Source organism: Physeter macrocephalus, chromosome 4 (genome assembly GCF_002837175.3).
Source record: "Physeter macrocephalus isolate SW-GA chromosome 4, ASM283717v5, whole genome shotgun sequence".
NCBI classification, from domain to species: domain Eukaryota; kingdom Metazoa; phylum Chordata; class Mammalia; order Artiodactyla; family Physeteridae; genus Physeter; species Physeter macrocephalus.
Window position 1 is genome coordinate 19,053,756 of NC_041217.1, and position 20,610 is coordinate 19,074,365.

The 20,610-nt window shown below is 41.8% G+C and overlaps 1 protein-coding gene across 1 annotated transcript in view; it reads right to left on the reverse strand.

Annotated features, from left to right (window-relative positions):
• Positions 1 to 6: 6 nt before the first annotated feature.
• RAB3GAP2 (RAB3 GTPase activating non-catalytic protein subunit 2) overlaps positions 7 to 20,610 on the reverse strand; it is a 99,641-nt gene continuing 79,037 nt past the window's right edge. The window contains exons 25-35 of the mRNA XM_007129270.4: positions 18,920 to 19,093; positions 18,713 to 18,819; positions 15,728 to 15,794; positions 13,124 to 13,194; positions 10,610 to 10,645; positions 9,264 to 9,338; positions 8,742 to 8,960; positions 5,431 to 5,520; positions 5,008 to 5,229; positions 3,955 to 4,113; positions 7 to 3,750 (exon numbers count right to left, since the gene is read on the reverse strand). Of these exons, the coding sequence (XP_007129332.2) occupies positions 3,595 to 3,750; positions 3,955 to 4,113; positions 5,008 to 5,229; positions 5,431 to 5,520; positions 8,742 to 8,960; positions 9,264 to 9,338; positions 10,610 to 10,645; positions 13,124 to 13,194; positions 15,728 to 15,794; positions 18,713 to 18,819; positions 18,920 to 19,093 (1,376 nt within the window). The 3' untranslated portion in view covers positions 7 to 3,594. The remainder of the gene's footprint in view (positions 3,751 to 3,954; positions 4,114 to 5,007; positions 5,230 to 5,430; positions 5,521 to 8,741; positions 8,961 to 9,263; positions 9,339 to 10,609; positions 10,646 to 13,123; positions 13,195 to 15,727; positions 15,795 to 18,712; positions 18,820 to 18,919; positions 19,094 to 20,610) is intronic.

Genomic DNA, 20,610 nt, shown 5'->3' on the forward strand with positions numbered 1-20,610 from the left:
AAAATGTGTGTGTGTGTGTGTGTATATATATATATATATATATATATATGTACACATGGAAAAATCTACCTATGCAGATGGATCCACAGTGGACTTCCTCAGAACATAGACACTGAAAATGCCTGCCTACAAATGTGGCTCAGCAGAAAATGTTTTATATTTTATCAGTCTTCTTGACTCAGTATTTAAGTTCTATAATGTCTGTCTAAAAATAAAGGCACCTGGGAAATTACTGACTGATTGATGGTAGTGCAAAAGTTGTGAATATCCAGTATTGGATACTGTGAGTATCCAGTATTGTGGTTTTTTTGAAGGGGAATGGCAGAGGGGTGTCTCGCTTAAGAGGTGACAAGTAATTTCACTCCGCCTTAACAGCGTGCGGCGACCTCCTCAGAGCAGCTAGTTTCGGGGTCGCCTCAGAAGGGAAGACATTACCAAGTTTGTTAGTCTCCTGTAAGAGCGGAAAGTATCTTAAGACTTAACTTAGATTTATAAATGTTAAGGAAACAACATGAAAGCTGAAAATTTATTTCACTGATACACATAAAAGAAGTTCACTACAATGAACAGACACAGAAAATAGCAGTATATACAGAATTTGACTACTTACAATACATTACAGTAGATAATAGAGCATTTTATAAACAATTCAGTACTGGATTAAAATCTTTCCAAGGATGGTTAATTCTGTTTGTTTAGCAGAAATATAGCAAATCCATTCCTGTCAGGCTAAGAGAGGGCCTTCACTGTTGCTGTTGAGTACTTTAAAAATATTTGTCTCGGGCTTCCCTGGTGGCGCAGCGGTTGCGCGTCCGCCTGCCGATGCAGGGGAACCGGGTTCGCGCCCCGGTCTGGGAGGATCCCACATGCCGCGGAGCGGCTGGGCCCGTGAGCCATGGCCGCTGAGCCTGCGCGTCCGGAGCCTGTGCTCCGCAACGGGAGGGGCCACAACAGAGGAAAGCCCCCATACCACAAAAAAAAAAAAAAAAAAAAAAAAAAAAAAATATTTGTCTCTTATAAGTGAAATGAACCACAGCAACTGCTAAGTGAACTTATTCCACGTATGCTTAGTGTCATTAAATCTGAGTTTTCTGTGATTTTTAAACTGTAATCAATTTCTTTTTTAAAGAAAGCAATTTAAATTGAACAGTGTTTAACTAACTTTGACCTTAGTTTAATTTTTATAACAAAGGTGAAACGCTTTTCTCCATACCTCATTTTTCTTTTTGCAAAAGCATGAACCATTTAGAAGCTTGGTGTGCTATATTCCTCTTCAGTTGCATTTATCCTGTCTCTTCTAGTTCTACATCTAAATACAACCTGTAATGTAGAATTTGTGATTATTCGAACACTTGTGTTTTCCTTTGCCTATTTAATGTTCATGAGGAAAGGTGTATCGGGGGTGGTGGTGGGAGTAGATCTAAGAACACGCTACTCACTGGTCATCGGTTTCCCACCAGTAACTGCAGTATGTGCAACATACCTGTTTCAGAAACCATCCATTCTGTATAGTTATTATTTGTGGCTCTTCATGGTTACACAATGCATACACAGGCATTTATTTTCCTTTCCTCTATCAATCAGATTTATTTTAAAAGCCCTTAATGAAGTAGTAAAATATTTAACTGCTTTTTTTAAACCATACAACTGAGAATTCAATTTTAAAATTCTTTGAAAGGCAAAGTTTAGGATTACTAACTAGAGACTCGATGATGTGTTATGGTTCTAGGAGCCATATTTCAGCTGATTGATTAATATTCTCAGCAATCCCCAAATTTGATTACATGTCCTACTAGAATAAGTTCAGCCAGTTTTATTATCTAAAATGCTTATTAGATGATACCCTCTCCCCCAAAAGTGACAATGGAATCAAAGTGACTGATTTAATCCTTAAAAATGCCTGTAATTCCAAGTTTCTTTGACCAGCCTCCAAGGTTCATAACTAGTTTCAGAGTATTTAGAAAAGTCACAGAAAAGAACTAATCTTTCAGAATACACACAAGTGACTACATAAAGCTAGACACGTTTACGAGAAATCATATAAATGTGTCTGGATGGGGCAGCAGAGATCCCAGCAGAGGCTGAGAGGCTAGACCAGCCCAAGGTAGTTTTCAGTGTTTCTATTGCAGCGTGTGCCTCAATCAGACATACAAGGCCCTCCTCACCCCACGTCCTCAAGACATCTGAAAAATTAATCTTTCAATATTTTATCGACAAATGAAACAGTAATTATTAAGTGAGTTTTAGACAGTTCTTATTTGGATGTGATCCCTTAGTTAAAAAGAATTTACATTGGGATATCCTCAAACATCAGACTTTTCCTTTATGTTCCTGATACGACGCCTCAAATTTGTACAATTGCGAGAGTTGGCTTCTTCCTAAGGAAGTGAAGAACAAACTTCTGTATCACAACGAGTTGCTGCGAATAACAACTGTGATCCGGGACATGTCAGTACTCGCACTGTATGGCTACATTCCAAAGATATACCATAATAAATACTTGGTGTTATTTGTACAGCTCAAAGCACTTTTTACAGAGTTTTGGTTAATTTGGTTTTAATCAACAAACGATTATTCAGCACGTGGACTGCTCTAGGCACTACAGGGTACAAAATTAGTTGTATTTATCCTCTCAAGCCAGCTGTGAGGTAGGTTCGCTAAAGCTGTAGTAGCATCACTAAGCATTTTCTGTATTGTTCCTAAGAACAGGTAACGTTACCAAATCCCAGAAGCAGACATCTCAAAACACTCGTAGGAAAAATAAAGTTGGACCTTAGATTTTTAGCATCTTTGCCCCTTTTTTTTAAAAGTAAGTTTTACAAGATAATACGTTTTTACAATTACCTGATGTGGATACAGCTTTGAATCTTGGCAAAAAGCAAATCTTAACTTGCATTTTAATTAATTTTGCTGTGTTGCTCGCATCTTAGATTCTGTTTTGGCAAGTACAGCAGGCTGAGGGTTCTATTTAGTGTCCATTCGGATGAATATATGATCTTGAACTCATTATTCCTCCACAGGCAGGGTCATCCTCCTCTGATGGCAACAGCCTAACCTCTGGGAAAGAAACCTGTCAGCATCCAGAACTCCAGGGGGCAGCGCCCCAGTACAGGACTAAGCATAATAATAAAAGCATCTTCCCAACATTTATTAAAAGGAAGTGGTGTATTCCTCTCATTTAACTGATGGGGACTATACATGAACACGTTTAAATTTAATTACAATAACGTTTTGAGTACGAAATATAGAATGTTATAATAAGAACATAATCTGTAAATTATAACCAATTTTCAATAGCAAAGTTTAACAAGAAAGCTACTTCAGTGCTTGAATTAAAAATAAACAGTAAAACATCTGCAAGAGGAATTAATAGTATAATTGATACTTGTTCATATTTTATTATCAGTATTAACCAAAGGAGGGGAATTTAGCCAAGACTGCACTTTTTAAAAGTAATAATGTATTTTTATTTATTTTACAAAAGGAAAAAAACCATATTCCCTCCTTAAAATTCCAGATCTCACTGTGTAAGATAACCATGCACTAATTCATATTATAGTCACACAATTTTAGACTGTTTACAGTAGATAAGTGTCATAAAGGAGGCATAGCTATGGCTTCCACAGCTTCAGTGAGGTGTAAGGCTAAACTATACTGCCCGTGGTTTTCTGGTAAAAGCTCAATTACTTTATTTACTAGTTTAGCTGTTGTTGCAATTGGCACTTCTGTGTTTTGAAGATCCTGCGGGTTCTGCAAATGGGACACAAAAATAACCCGTCAGTTACATACAGCTGGATCACCTTACTGGAACTTAAGAGTTAGCCAGAGAGTAATTTCCCAATAAAAATGCTTTTCTTCAGAACTAAGTGGAAAAACTTAAATTTTTCCTCTACTGAAAATGCATGTAAGAAAACATCCAGTGGCCTGCCGACCCCCGTCACTGCCGGCACTTACCATGGCCTTCAGCCAGGTGCACAGCGTCGGGGGCAGCCTGGCGAGTAGCTCCAGCCCCTCTCTCGTCTGCGCGCGCAGCACCGCGTGTGCCAGCCGCTGCCCTATCAGCACCAGCAGCTGGGAGGCCAGGACCTCTTTGTCCTGAACCTGGAGGATGGCCTGTGGAGATGAACGTGAACAAACAGATGTAAAAGCTAACAGCTGTACTTACTTTAGGAAAGGCACCACCGCTGCCTAGTTCGGTGCCTAGGAGAGGCTACTTCATCTTTGAGGTATGGCCATTTATACAACGCAAATAAAGCCCAATTCAAACAGCATTTAAAACCCAAATTTCTTCTCATCACCTGACTTTCCTTCTCTTATCTCCTCATTTTTCAGTTCAGCATGACTACAGGAGTCATTTTCAAGCTTTAGGCAAAAGAAGGGATTATATTAAATCATGTCGTGACTGCTTAAACCCTCTGATGGCTTTTGAAATACGCTTCAAATAACCACGGGCTATGAGACCTCCTGTGACCTGGTCCCTGACCTCAGACCTCGGCAGGCAAGCTCATCCCCGCCTCAGGGCCTTTGTACTTGGTGTTCTTTCTGCCTCTAGCAATGCTCTCCTGGTTTTCTGAGTGGCTGGGCTGCTTCTTATCCTTGGGGGCTCAGCTCTCATGTCACCTCTGACCACCCTGTTATACTTCTGTTTGTATTCACATGGTCTTGTTAATTTTCTTCACAGCATTTACCACTCAGTACAGAATTGAGCGTGCTTCTCTGCTCCTACAAGTAGACTCTGGATTCTGAGGAAGGCACCCTGTCTGTTTTGTTTATGGCTCTGTCCCCCTGCATAAAACAGGCCCGGCATACGGCAGGAGTTACACTAAACATTGACCAGAAACAGGAATCTGATGAGTTTTTTATTTTAATTCTGTTCACGTTTTGTGCCTAGAAGTTCTAACAGAAGAAGGAAAAGCAGAAAGCTTTATTGGCGACTTTGCTGATTCTTTACTCCAGCTATCGATTTTAAAACTTGAGCCCAAATGACAGTCACCGGGTGATCATTACCTCTTCTCCTAAGTGGTCCGCTCCATAGCTGTAGAGTTCCCCCACATAATGCCTCCTAACAACATCTTCACTAACTTGAAGGTGATGGGCCAGGTCCAGGGCCAGCACTGGCCAATCCTGGTCTTTCCCAAAAAGAGTGGTCAGTGCCTCTTCCGAGGAGTCTTTGTCCTTCGTGACTGCATGTCGGGCCTGGACAGCTGCACTGACGACTTTCAGTAAGAACTTGAAGATGGGGAAAGAAGGATAGCAACGTCTTGTTAGTATGTTTCATTTAAAAATATGCAAATCCAAGTAATCGTTGACTTTCCTGTCAATTACTGTGGCTTTTCCATTAAAATAGTTATCAAAAAAAGACACATAATTTAAAGGGAAGTTAACTCTCAAGAATACCTTAGAGGTGGTCATCCCAGTAACTGTAATTACCTGCTGTCGTACAGAAATAAAATTCGCATCCATTTCCCCACTAGGTAATAACTGAATTGAAGTTAGGTCTTTGAAGAATGCGTTTTTCCCCTAAAGAGAAAGAAGAGACCAAGAAAACTGATGAGTATGAACTGTTATTAAGGTGAAAAAAAGATTTAAAAACGAAGTCATTTAATCAAGAATAACGCTTTGATTTTTTTTGTCTTTAAACAATAACACTTAATTCTATTCATTTAATTTTTATAACTATTATCTAGCGTGCGGTAGGCAGCCTTTAGGGTGGGCCGCAGTGGCCCCTCCTCCTGGTACCCGTTCCTTGTGTAATCCCATTCCCCTGAGGGGATGCTGGTGACTCACTGCTAGTGACCAGAATTAGGCAGAGATGAGGCACGTCACTTGCAGGATCAGGTAACAAAAGGGCTGTGCCTGCTGCCCCAGGAGCTCAGAATCACTCTCACTTGCTCGGAGGGCTGCTGTGCCGCGAGCTGCCCTATGGAGTCCCGCGTGTGGCAAGGAACTGAATCCCCCTGGTGTCGTGTAAGCCTGGAAGTGCCTCCCCAATCCCCGCCCCCCCCCCCCCCCCCGCCCTTCCTGTCCTGCCCCCCCCCCCCCCCCCCCCCGCCCGGTGGAGCCCTGAGGTGAGACCGCAGCCCTGGCTGACACCCCAGCTGCAGACCCGCGAGACCTGGGGCCAGAGCCACGTACACAAGACTCGCAAACATGCTACTCATTTGCTGTTTTCAGCCACTAAGTTTGGGATCATTTGTTGTGCAATAATCGATAACTAATACATAGTATATACTCTGCATCCTCTTAGAAACACTTGAACTGTTTAAAAACATTTGTTTCAGAGAACAGATCTGTTTCTGAAGAGCCAAAAAGGAATATCAGAAAATAGGATTTCAGAAGCCCCCAGGAAGGAAATGTAATACAGAGCAGAGCTGGAAGACCCAGGCTCTAGTCCCAGGCCCAACCCTCCCAAACGGGTCACCTTGGACAAATGACGCCCCCATCCTGGGCTGCTGTTTTCTCAGGTCACGCCAGGTATCACCTAAGGCACTTTCTAGACCTAATCTATGATTGCAGGTCAGCTGCTGTGACCGCCAAGTAGGGTGAAGCCACTCATCCTTTAGTGGTGAGAGACACCAGACTTCCAAGGGCAACCCACCGCGTTTGGACACCAGCGTTTGAAAGTTTTCCCACACACTCACCCACAGTCTGTTACTCTATAGTTTCTACCTGGAGGTCTCAGATATAAGGGTCTGTGCTACACCAGAGCCTTTGGATTGGGAGTACGTGTGCACATTTATTATTTACTACGTTCCAGACACAAAGTACTTCGTGTTGAGTATGTCATTTAACCCTCATGACAACCATGAGGCAGGCACTAGAATAGTCACCGTCAGGCTGGGAGAACTGAAATAACTCCAGCCAGTAAATGGCAGAGACGGGATTCTGTTTCACCTGCCCAAACACACTGCTTCGGTATCTGCACGTGAGGGTCACACAGCTGTCTCAGGCCATCCCGGCAGGACCCGGGCTGAGACTAACATCACCACTGTGCTTGTCCAATTCTGGGCATGTTCTGGTTTCAAAAAGTACCTTTTTGAGGGGAGTACTGAGCTAGGCACTTTATTTTGGTTGCTTTAAAACTAAACAAACTTTTAAGTACTTACTGAAATAAATTTCTTAAAACATACTATTTCCGCTTATATATACTCTCAGATTCAACACTTCCAAACCATTGTAAACGGGCTTCCTTGTAAATGGCATATGCCCAGTCTCCCAAACTTGAAACTGGATTTCATTTTAATCCCCTCTCCTTCAGCACTGAACCCAGTCTGTCATTAGGTTTCTGACTCTTTGAAATCCCTTCACGATCTGTATTATTTCTCCCCAGTCCACATCCTCAACAACTCCTGATTTCCAGTGGTTTCCCAGACTCTACTCACCATGCCCTCCCGTCCCTTCTGCAGCCCTCTGTCACGTAACTTCTCTTTATCACCTCCTTACTTATGAATGCATTAAACATTTATTGGGCTCCTGTTATGTGGCCAGCATGGCACACAGACATGGGGATGTAGCAAAGAGGTGGTCAGTTCAGGAAATGTAGACAAAGACTTTGAAGCGATGACATTTAAGTAATGAATAACAAATAGGAGCTGACCGTACAAAATAGTTGCCTGTGAACATGGAACGATACAAACAAGAGACGATAAGAATGTCTGCCTTCTCTGAGGGGTGGAGGGTAGTGAACAGTGGCTAGAGCACAAGGTAAGAGAGGAATGGACGGCACTCCTCGGGCTCCATGTTTCCCCGTGGCAGGAAATAAAATAATATGCCAGGTCTCCGGTTCTCACTCACGGCTGCCCAAATGGACGGTGCCTTTGGGGGGAGGAACTGAGCTCTCAGCAGCGCCCTGTTCCCCCTTCTTCCAGGACGCAGTCTTCCTGGGGGAGCTCCTGTCGTCTGCTCCGGGCGCCAGGAGCCCGACGGGAAGCCTGCGGGAGTCCGGGGGTGCCTTGGCTGCGCAAGAGCGGGATCATCGTTTACTGACACGCGCTGGGGCGGAGAAGCCAGTTGAGGCTGTGTTTGACGTACTGGCATGAAACTAATACAACTGAACCTGTGTTTGGGGCAGAAAGCTCTGGCAGCATGGGACTGGGTGGAGGGAAACTGGAGGCTGCTGGACCACCCTAGGGGAGACGATGAGGCCTGAGCTCAGGCTGCAGTGATGGAGAGGGATGGACAGAGAGGATTTGAGGAAGAACCGATAAGCATGAACTCACAGTGACTGTGGGACTTGAAGAAGGGAACTGAGCTAGCTGTCTCCAAGGTTGCTGGCTTATGCCAAGCCCAGACAGCGACACCACTCATCAACTGACCCAGCCAGAGAACTCGGGGGGAACAGCAAGTGTAGGTTAAGGGCAGGTGCGCGTGAGGGTAGAGAGAGCTTTTAGGAAGGAGGTATCTGCGGTCCACGGCACACGCCAGGAGAGGCGTTCAGTAGAAATACATGCCCCAAACTCCGGGGACAGGTCAGGCCTGGAGACACACAAGAGGGAGAAAAGGAGTGTACCCAAGAAGAATGCAGGATGAGAAGGGCAGATGGCTGAGAGGGCGGAGCCCTGGGACACCAATATTTACGGCATCAATCAGAACAGGGGGCCTGACAAGGAATAGGGGACAGAGGCCCCCACGACGAGTAATCCTATACAAGACACACACAAAGGGCTGGACGACTTCTCTTCGGTAAGACAGTCCCGCTAGACCCTCAGCTCCGAGAGGCTCTGAAGTCCTCCGAGGATTACCTTACTGTCAAAGAGGGAGAGCGGCTTGACGGTCTTCAGAGAGAACCTCATGACAGCGTACAGGAGGGAGCACAGCACGGAATGGTGCTCCACCAGCGGGTAGTGGACGTGCTTCTGCTCCAGCGCCAGCTCCACTATGGAGACCGGCCCGTCCACGGCCTGCCAGGCGTCCTCCGTGTCCAAGACGGGCACCTGCATTTCATCCCGGCTGACGTCTGCCTGGGTGTTTGGAGAAGGGAGAACTGTGTTCAGAACTGGGGAAATAATAGTCTGCAAACGTCTTAATGAGCTTACTACCGGCAGCGAAGTACAAACCCATATTTCTCCCCACCCCTCGAGTTATAATTTTAAAAACCCGTAAAATCTAATTCTAATAAGAAACATCACTATTTTTTAGGCTTACGTCAACACTTAGAAGTGAATCAATGAAAAATAATCTCTTTTTATAGTACTTAAGTCTAATGACTTTCAAAACGTTTGACACTTTAGAGACAGTTCAGAATGAAAATGCAGCTCTTTTACCTCCATTAAAGTCTGAAGAAGATCCCAGCAACAGCCAAGGAAAGATGTCATTGCTGTGTCGCTCATCCCCACATCCTGTTTTTAAGAAGGGACATAATTAGCTCCAGCAGCAAAACTGCTAGTTTTTAATCAGAAAAATAAACAGAACACAACGCACCTATTCGACTGACTTTCTACACTGAACAGACAGGTGAGAATTTAAAGTCAAGGCACTAGCACATTTAAATTCCTTTCTTTAGATTCAACTAATTTTAAAATTAGGCTTTAAAAAAGACGGTTTTACCCTCAACTTTTAAAAAATGTCCTTCTGTATTGGAAAGACGCAGTGTCATCAGTTAACCACTGACTGCGGGGTGGCACTGCCGCTCACATCCGGCTCGCTGAGGCATTTGCTAGCCAAACCGCCGTGGTGTGCGGTAAGATTCCTCTCCTGCGTGAATCTTAAAAGTTCCAAGAAAACAGCCTGGTGTGGTTCCAGAGCATCTTTTAGGGACTGAATTGAACCCTCTGAACAAAACTAGGATCCCCAAGCCAGTGAACTAAACACCAGACTGATGCTGTGGGCAACGGATCCTTCCCGAAGGGGCCTGTCCAAGGGGCCACTGTACTCACATGCAGTCTTTTTTTAAACCAAGAGCCAACAAATCCCTTACATCCCTAAGTAATTCATCCCTATGGAATACAGCAAGTGTGTGTGTGTGTGTGTGTGTGTGTGTGTGTATGTACACACATATATGAACGGTAGTCATACAGCCACTCGCAAGAGCATACAGACGAATTCTTCAACAATGGAGATTTTTCAGGACTGAGGGCCTATAAGAGCTGGAATTTCCTGTGTCTAAGTGTTTATTAAGATATTTGTAATAAGAATATTTCAAAGTTTTGAGCAAACCCTAGCACTGTGAATCACTGACCTCAAATATAAGCCCCAGTATCCATGGACTGGAACATTATTTAAGACTATTTGTACAATAGCTATTAGATAAAGGTAGATCAAACTCACTACTCATATGAATCCACTTCCATTATAAATTTCTAATTTGAAGGACAGCAAAAATACGCAGCAGTGGCCGCATGTTATCCTCCTGTCCACAGTCCAAAGCTGAAGACATCTTGGCAAACTTAGTTTCAACATACTATCTGATAATCTGGAAAGGTAAATTAAAATTGGCCATAGTTCATGACCAGTTCCCTTATTAATATACTATTCTCTTTCCGTTTTTCTTATCTCCCGATACGTCATCAAAACGGTTAAACAGGCAAAGTTCATCCCTACAGTTAATAAGGTACTACATAAAGTGCAAAATTAACAACTATATACATCTAGTTAAGGGAGATTCACTTACCCTTCGGCATAACCTATCCTTTGGCGCTTTTCCAACCTGAGACAAGAGGACATAAGATGCTGTATTTAATTAATAATTTAAATCAAAAGTCATTACTATGGTACAGGAAGTAAAAAGTAACCAAATTTAAAAAATGTAAATGCAGCTATAAATAAAGGCAGTACTAATTTCATCAGTTAAACATTGGTTCTACTCACTTATAACACAACGCAACTAATTTTGTGGTGGAACTTAAAAATATATTACAAAAAATACACTGGGCTCACAAATAACCCTTTTCAAAAATACTTATTTTTGAACTATTAAGTAAGAAAATCTCCAAAAATCTGGTTCCCACTTTGCATAATCAAATTACTGTACTACCTTAAAACCTAGAACCAAACTCAAGGCTACGAATAAGGAGCAGCTAAGAATTCTGCTGGTTGATGAAGATACACAATACAAAACTTTAAATGGTCAGAAAGAAGGAAAAACAATCTAAAGCAGACCGAAGTTATACTCCTGGCTCAGAAAATCAGCTGGTGTCCTTATACAGTAAGTGATTAGTAAGATTCAACTGTATACTTCATACAGGGTAACAAGTGGGAGATAAAGGTTCTGCCCTTCAGGAACATTACTTGGTAAGACAATTCACAGGAAACAGTGAAAATGAACAGGACAAAAGACACTTCGCCTCATTACCTCTCACTGCGATTACCGCAATGGCCTTCAACCCCAATTTCAACATACTTCACTCTGTTACCAGAATCGTTTTTTAAAGATGTAAATCTGAACATATCATTCCTCTGCTTAAAACTGCCCCAATGTCTTCAAGACAAAATGACAGCTACCATTTACTGCGCCCTCACCAGCTGTGCCAGGCGCTATGCTAAGTAGTTTACACATGTTAGAAAACCCCAGATCCAACAGCCCACACAGGAAGTTCTCCACGGTTGGCTTCCTGTTCCTTTCTCTAGCCTGTACTTCAACCAATCAAAGCGACTTGCAGCTCTCTGAATCCAACATGCTGTCTCCCATCTCCAGGACTTTTTGCTGGGAACATTTTCTCCTCACCCACTTTTTACTGATTCATATATACTCATCTTCCAAAATTCAGCCCCGAAGCCTTCCCTTGTCATTTACTTCCTCTTCCGAGTTCCAAGAGCACCCTGTTGTCTGTTGACCATCTTTCTGACTGTGGCTTCTTTGAGGGCAGGGGCTGTGACTTATCTCTGCAACCACAGAACCTAGCACAGTCCTTGGCACGTGAGAGACACTTATGATAAATATTTGTTGAATGAATGATCCTCAACTCTCTGCTTCCTGGTTCAGGACTGCTTAAACCCTGGGTTTTGAGGGTCAGATGGGACAGTGGGTGTAGAATGCTGAGCATCTGTGCACGGTAACACAAGCATAGAAAAGGCTTTGTATTATTCGTCTCTCAAGACGGTGGTCAGAGGTGAAAGAGAACAATATCATAAAGGCCAAAAGGAGTGCGTTTCAAGAAAGCAGCAGGTAAGTGGACAAGAAAGATGAGCACACAGGAAAGAACTCAGATTTAACTACAAAAAAAGGTTACCAGTGATGTCAGAGCACTTTCTAGAGGGGCCATGGCCTACAGGGGGTCTGAGCTGGAGTGCTGTTTTTGGTTTAGGAATGTCTGTCATTGTACATGTCAAAGAACATGTTGTCATTATAGTGGTAGTTCTCCTGACATCCACTTAACTGCTGCCAGAGTAACCAACATCCTCAACTGGCCTGTAAAGCCCAGTGACAAGGGCCCTGGCCACACTGCTTGGGGCCCAAAGGCTCCCCTCCAGTACACCAGCAGCTTCTCCCACCGGTTGAGTTATAGGCTTACCTGTTAGGTTTGTTCCCAAATCTACTTATGCCGGTTGTACATATTGTAATTAAGTAACTGATGAAATATGAACGAGGAAAAAAGGGAGTTCTTTAATGTGAATACTGTGTTGACCCCTTTAAAAAGATTTATGGAGGAGAGTAGCTAACTCCTAGGTCTACTGGATTAGATACAGAGGAAACAACTACAAAACTAGGGGATAAATTATAAAAATCTAAAGATTTTGCACTCAGATTGCATCACAGCTTTAAAGAAACAGGATCTAGAAATCACAGGCAATGCTTTATGGGTGAGGTTAATGTAGGAAAACCTAAGTAAAATTGCAGTCGACCCTATTTAGAGAAAATATCTTCGCCCTACATCCAAAGATTGGCGAGGAATTGTGCATTTGTATGTTTTAATTTAAAATAAAGTGTAAATCCTTGCTTGAATCGACCACTGGTCCTAATCACTTGGGTTAAGAGGCTTTTACAGGACATTACTCTCTTTCAAGGATTTGGGCTCTTCAAGTCATCATCATCAAAATGCCAGCACAGCCGAGCACAAATAAAATGTAATGTCAAATAAAAAACAGTCTAACAAGGCCTAATGTAAATAATCTTTCTTATATCAGTCAATTATTAAGGGAGCCAAATAAACAAGAAGTCGGTACAGGAAATTTACAATTACCTTACCTTATCCATCAAGTACGTAGCAGCAGAAAACCTTTTAACTAAAAATGTGTTCCACATCATCAGTGCGATGCCTGGACAACAAGTAAAGTAAAGCAGTGACCAGAATGCTTCTGTATTTTCTCTTTCATCATATATAACAAACTGCTGTCTTCCTTAAGCTTACAAAACTATCTGGGCTATTTATTTAGATATTATTTCTTATATCTTACATAATAAAATTATTAAAAACCTTTATCTTTAATAAAAATCAGAACTGGGCCGCATGAGAGGATATCTAAATGGCCAATAAGCGTAAGAAAAGACTATGTCATTAGTCATGAGAGAAACAGAGATTAAAACTACACAGAGACAGCGTTACACAACCAACAGAAAGGCTAAAATTCTTTTATATGACAACACCAAGTGTTGACGAGGATGTGTAAACAACGAGAATGCTCATACACTGCTGGTGGGATAATAAATTGGTAAAACCACTTGGAAAACTACTTGGCAGTATCTACCTAAGCTAAGTATGTCTACCGTGTGACCCAGCAATTCCACTGCAGAAACAATCACAGAAATGTGTAGAAGAGAGTCAAGGACAGATTTATGCATAACAGCCAAACACTGGAAACAACCCCAATGGAGTTTTCTAATATGTGACCACTAAATAAAGCGATATACAAAAAAAGTATTAAAAAGCAAAACAAAATACAAAAGAACTATTTTTAAAAAACCCAACCAAACAAAAAATCTGGGCTTTACATGTCCATATACAATAAACTGTGGCACTGATATTAAATTTCTGTTAACAGCTGACAGGCAGTGTAAACATGACATTTCACATGCTGTATTATCACCCACACAGCTGGTTCTGTATCTAGGAGTGAGGTCCTGCAGAGGAAGCCAGGAAGCTTACTCAGTGCGCAAATTGGGTAAAGTTTTTTTTTTTTTAATTGAAGTATAGTTGATTTATAATGTTGTGTTAGTTTCAGGTGTACAGCAAAGTGATTCAGATGTATATATTCCTCTTCAGATTCTTTTTTCCTTATAGGTTATTACAAAATATTGAGTATAGTTCCCTGTGCTATATAGTAGGTCCTTGTTGGTTATCTATTTTATATGTAGTAGTGTGTATATGTTAATCCCGAACTCCTAATTTATCCCTCCCCTGACAAATTGGGTACTAAAGTTCTAACTTTAAGACATACTAGCCTGAAGTCAGTAGGTAACTTAATTTTTTCAGTAAGGATAGAATATTCTAGAGACAATATTTTGCAAATGAGCCACTTTAAATCATTTTTTTCCCCTTTGGAAGAAAGTAAGAGCTAAGATATAAATATATAAAGTAAAAGTTATCATGTAAAATGAGACATTTTAGAATTTCTGCAATTTGACCTCATAACACCTGCAAGAAGGTGTTAAGGAGAGGAAATAAGTAGCTTCTCTAGAATGTATCACAGAGACATAAAGGTGATACCTCCCCTTACCTGGACCCAAACCTAGTCTCACCACTTAGTATTTTATTAACTTCCTATCTTAGTATCTGACTAGCCTAGTACTGAGCTCCTCGATTAATTCATAGGGAAACTCATCTATCTATTAAATGGAACCAGCAATCTGGTGACAATTTTTCTACAATAATTTGTAACATTTTTTTCAAGGAGACATCAGCAGTCCCCGTGGTACGGCAGCCAATGGAGAATACTCATGTTTATCAAAAGAAGCACAAGGTGGAAGGGATAAATTAGGAATTTGGGATTAGCAGATACAAACTATACTATATATAAAATAGATAAACAACATGGTCCTACTGTAAGCACAGGGAACTATATTTAATATCCTATAATAACCCATAATGGAAAAGAATATGAAAAAGAACATATATGTGTATAACTGAATCACTTTGCTGTACAGTAGAAACTAACACAACATTGTAACTCAACCACACTTCAGTAAAACAAATATTAAAAAAAGAATGCAAAGTAGATGAAAAAGACAACAATTGAAAGACACTGAATTACACTTCTAAAAAGCATCTGTACCTTTGGGAATGTACCAGAAACTAATACAACATTGTAAATCAACTGTACTTCAATAAAAACATTTTTTTTAATTGATGCAGATACTGACGCAGACGATTCATTTTGTAAACAAATGAAATAAACTTAGGTTATTGATAAATACAAAAAAAAAAAAAAAAAAAAGAAGAAGCAGCAGCAGCACAAAGTAGTTTGTAGGGTAGAGTAGTATTAGGCTTTGGCTATCTAACTTTTTCATCAGGAATTACAGTCCTGAGCGGCCCATTCTTCTTTCCTTATCTGCCTGTGAACTACAGAGGGAATCAATAATTCATGCATAATATTCTCCTTACTCACACCTAGGAACAGTCATCAGTGTGGGAAACTGATGGGTGGGGAGAAAGGTGATAATTAGTGCCAGCCCCCTCCCCCTTTGGGGACAGCCTTTTTTCAAGCAGTTAAAACAGCCAGTACTTTGCACGTAGCAATACACAGTAATGTGTTAGGTGGCAGGACTGTCAAAGAAAATTTTAACAGGATGTGAATTTAAGAGACTTGGCTCTTTGGAATGAAACAGTTACGTTTTTAACACCTGTTTACTTACCATTCTGAACATGTGCGTTAAGAATGTGCTCCAAGTGTTCTATTGACCTAACAAAAAAAAGTGCTTCCTTACATAGAGGGAGCAAAAAGAGAGAAACAAGATATTATTTAATAGGTGTTTCAAGTACAAACGGAGACTTCTTACATAAATTTCCACATAAAGTTACCCAAGAATGTTACACTTAAGAACACGGAATTATTAGGGAAGAAGTAATTTTGCATGAGATAGTGTTAATGGTCGCTCTTAAGTTTACATCATCTATATAATGATTGATTCCTAGGACATCTGGATTCAAAATTTACTGTGGTTTGTACATCATAGCAGCATTCTCTCCAATAAATACTTGAATTTCACACAGATATGAAAACAACAGGTTTACTTTCTTTGCAAATATCATTCATTCATTCATTCTTCAACAAATGTTTATTGAGCAACTACTACGCACCCGTCTGCTGGAGGCACCAGAGATACTGTCATGAACAGAACAGACCCAAATCCTTGCCCTCCCTGAGGTTATGCTCTAGTGAGGGCGCTAGATAATAAATATGATAAGTAAATTACATAGGATGTTAGTAATAAGTGCCAAAGAGAAAACATTAAAGCAGTGAAGGGAAATAGGAAATAGCAGAGGGGATGTTGGAAATTGAACTATTTTTAATCAAGGTAGTTTACATATGAAAACACAAATATGGTATGTAAAACTGACAAAATTATCTGAATGTTTGCTAAATAAATTTGTGGCCTGGGGGACTTCCCTGGTGGCACAGTGGTTGGGAGTCCGCCTGCTTATGCAGGGGACACGGGTTCGGGCCCTGGTCTGGGACGATCCCACATGCCAAGGAGCAACTAGGCCCGTGCGCCACAACTACTGAGCCTGCGCTCTAGAGCCCGCGAGCCACAACTGCTGAGCCCTCGTGCCGCAACTACTGAAGCCCGTGCGCCTGGAGCCCGTGCTCCGCAACAAGAGAAGCCACGACAATGAGAAGCCCGTGCACAGCAACGAAGACCTAACACAGCCATAAATAAATGAATAAATAAATTAATTAATTAAAGAAAAACTTTGTGGCCTGTACAATATTAAACACATCACCTTTGCTAATATGTGTCAGAAGTTCCCCACAAGTAATTTCGACTGTTTTGAGCCTAATAAAGCTGTGTGTGTAAAATGGTGGAACTGGGATAGGGGCTGTTGAATGGGACAAGGAGATAAATATTTAACAGGAAAAGAACAAACAAGAAAAATGACCACTAAACAAACATTTTAAACTGACCACTTATTTTAAATGTAAACAATTATAATAATCGATAACGATATGCTAATCAAAACATTAGGCACTATGCTTGCATTTTCTTTGTAAGTTGCTACAACCCTTTGAGATACTACTGTTATGGTCCTCATCTACTTAAGGAGAAAACTGAGAACAAAGGGCTCAGAAATGTTCCCAAAAGTCACACAGCCAGCAGTGATGGGGCTCAACTCTGCTCCACCTGGGTCTACTATGCAAACTGCCTCTCGCTTAGAAATGAATGCTGTAAAACAGAGGGTTTTTTGTTAAATATCACTGATATGAATGAATGAATTAATTCCAGATTCAATATTAAACACATCACCTTTGCTAATATGTGTCAAAAGTTCCCCACAAGTAATTTCGACTGTTTTGAGCCTAATAAAGCTGTGTGTGTAAAATGGTGGAACTGGGATAGCGGCTGTTGAATGGGACAAGGAGATAAATATTTAACAGGAAAAGAACAAACAAGAAAAATGATCACTAAACAAACACTTTAAACTGACCACTTATTTTAAATGTTAGACCTGAATCTGGAATTAATTCATTCAGATTTTAGAAATTACTGTGTGTCTCTGTTCCGGTCCTAACGTTCTTTTCTCATGCGGGAAAAGTATCCTGTTTAGGAGGGGCCTAAATGGCTGCAGGGCAGTCAACCGAAGACAGCGACGGGACGCGTATCCAGAGGCCCCCTACCCTAAAATCATCTTTTGGTCGGAGCTTAATTGATCAAAGACGATTACTTTGTTTCAAGCACTTACTTTTAAAATGTCTTCCTTTAATATGAAAGTGATTACATGTTCAAGACAACATTTTTCTTAGAGGAAGGAAAACTATTGTTATCATTAATGTATTAGTGTGAATTAGTTCATCAATGAGATTTTTCTTCAAAAGTACAACCTGATATAAGGACAATACAGGAAAGATTTTGATTTGAGAAGGTTAATTTACCAGAGTACCGACTAAGGAAGCCTATGTGAACGACTGTACAGCAAAGAGAAATACATGTCGTATGTTTTCACATCTTATTTTATCCTGGTGTCAACCCTGAAGGACTGGCACCGTCATTAAAAATGGGTGCGAGGTTCAGAGATTCAGTGACCGGGCCAAACCCAGACACCTGTCTGGAGTCCTCAAGTCCAGGCCTCCAGCCTCCGGGCCTCGGGCCCTCCCTGCACCGCTGCCAGACTGAGAAGGCCTGGGAGCGAGGGCGGCTGCTGGCAGGGGCAGAGAGTGATGCCCAAGCAGAGAGTCAGGCTGCCATCAGAATCTTCACTCTGGTTTTTATCATGATGACCACAATACGAAGAACTGTCTATAGGTAGATGCTATCTCACGCAGAAATTCCGAAGGAAATAAAAAACACACTCATCACAATTTAACCAGGAGTAGGGCAAAACACACTGGCGTTAGAGAAACTTAGGCTTGAATCCTGGCCCGACTCAGGCAAGGAACCTGACTTCCCCGAGCCAGTTTTCTCTGCTCTAGAGTGAGGATAATGATGACACCCGCACTTCATAGGTTTACGGTGAGGATTTTGAGAGAGGATGTATGAAAAAGGCCTGGCACAGCTGCTGGTATGGAGACATTCCAAAGGGGAAAAAGCCAGTGTTTATAAGTGACTGAAGGAAACAGTCCAATGTACATACAGCATGAGCACAAAACAGAACCAACACTAAAGTGGTGACGAGAGTCGTACCTCCGGATCTTTATTCCACTGAACAACGTACTCCCAGCAGCAATGTGCGTGCAGCACGTCCAGCTCGAGGCTACAAGGAAACTGCTTGTAGGCCGAGTGCAGCAGGTCTGAAAGTCAGAGGAGAGCGATGTATTACTCCTGCCTGAGGGAAAGCTCCGCCCGCCTTCTCTACGCCAGATTTCATGTTTCCCCATGTTTACATCTTACCTGGGATGGCTCCCAAGTCCATCTCCACCTCTGACACCTCAGGTAAACCTCTGTTAATACCTTCTTTGGGTTCATCTGAGTTTTCTGCATCTCCTTCTTTATTAGCCAGTTTTAATACTTCAGGGCTGACATCCTGTTTAAATATCCACTTGGCTACACTGTCTGCAATGCCACCTATAGTTTGGAGACATGAAAGGAAATGAAAATTGGCAGCATTTGCCAAAAGGAGCCCGTACAGCACAGGATCTGAATGTCTCCATGAAGATCTAAGCGCCACGTTGTTCTAAGCCTGAAAGTGACCCCAAAGCTATGAGATTTATGGGTGTCGCCACCTACCACTCACTGTATGAGGGCAAGTGGGATATTGGATCTCTAAGGTCATCTTTATACTCTTGTAAAAGATTAGCTAAATATTAATGCAGATGCATATATAAGTCTGTACACCACATACCTTCAATGTTCACAAATTCAAAATGCACTTTATCGGACATAGATGGAGACATGAATACATGTTTAAAATGCTTCCATTTAAATACAAGTGAAAACAGACTGATTAGCATGATACTTGTGTCTAGGTTTCTTAGGGCAAAACACTACTGTTAATAGTCAACTAACTTGCCTATATGGACTATCTGGGGGCAAAATTTAGCCATAGTTAATTAACAACATGATGCGATACCACATTTCCGCCATCAGTATAGTTCAGAAAGTTATAAATTATAAAAAACATTCAAGATGAAGAGTCCCATTACCTAAAACAAACAGAATCTTCTGTAATAAACCAAAACTCTTCCTCTCAGTCTTTCTTCCTATTTTGATTCAAATATAAACCTTTTGACAAAAAGAATGTAAAATCATAATTATCAGTGGAAATATCAATAAATGAGAGCAGTATGCCAGGTGATCTAATTTCTCATGTTTGGCTTCTAAATCATTTGATAATTCCCGTTCCAGGATCAAGGCCCTGATCCTATTGCTCGGGTTAATATTCAAATGGTGTTCCTACATTCTCACCAGGTGGCAGCATGGAGTGTAGTGAGTTTACAATTAAAAATGTCACAAGCCTTATAAAGAATGAAAAAACGAGCTAACTAAATAAAAACTATAAATAGCAGTATTTCTAAACCCAGACATACAGTCACTGCAGTATCGAACGCCTGACAGAGCGGCTGCTAAGGAGAGGGAGTGCGCCACGATAAATTCAAACGTTAAGATGCGCACGATCCTGCAAGGTATAAGCAAAGGAACCCAGCGACTCCGGGACGTGAGAAAGTGATGCATCGGAAAAGCGGTATTACGTTCCTTGGAAGTTAGGAGGAAGAAGGGAGAAGCTGCGGTTAGCGGATCATGAGAGGTTTCTGGGAGGGAGGCAGCATTCGAGGCGGGCCTTGGAAGGTGAGTGAGATTTAAGACCCATGAGAGGGGGCAGCTCGGCCTCTCAGACCCAGAGATGGGGAATCACAGATGTTTCATTTGAATTAAAATCTAGCAACAAGGGCTTCCCTCGTGGCGCAGTGGTTGAGAGTCCGCCTGCCGATGCAGGGGACGCGGGTTCGCGCCTCGGTCCAGGAGGATCCCACGTGCCGCGGAGCGGCTGGGCCCGTGAGCCGTGGCCGCTGAGCCTGCGAGTCCGGAGCCTGTGCTCCGCAACGGGAGAGGCCACAGCGGTGAGAAGCCCGCGTAAAGCAGAA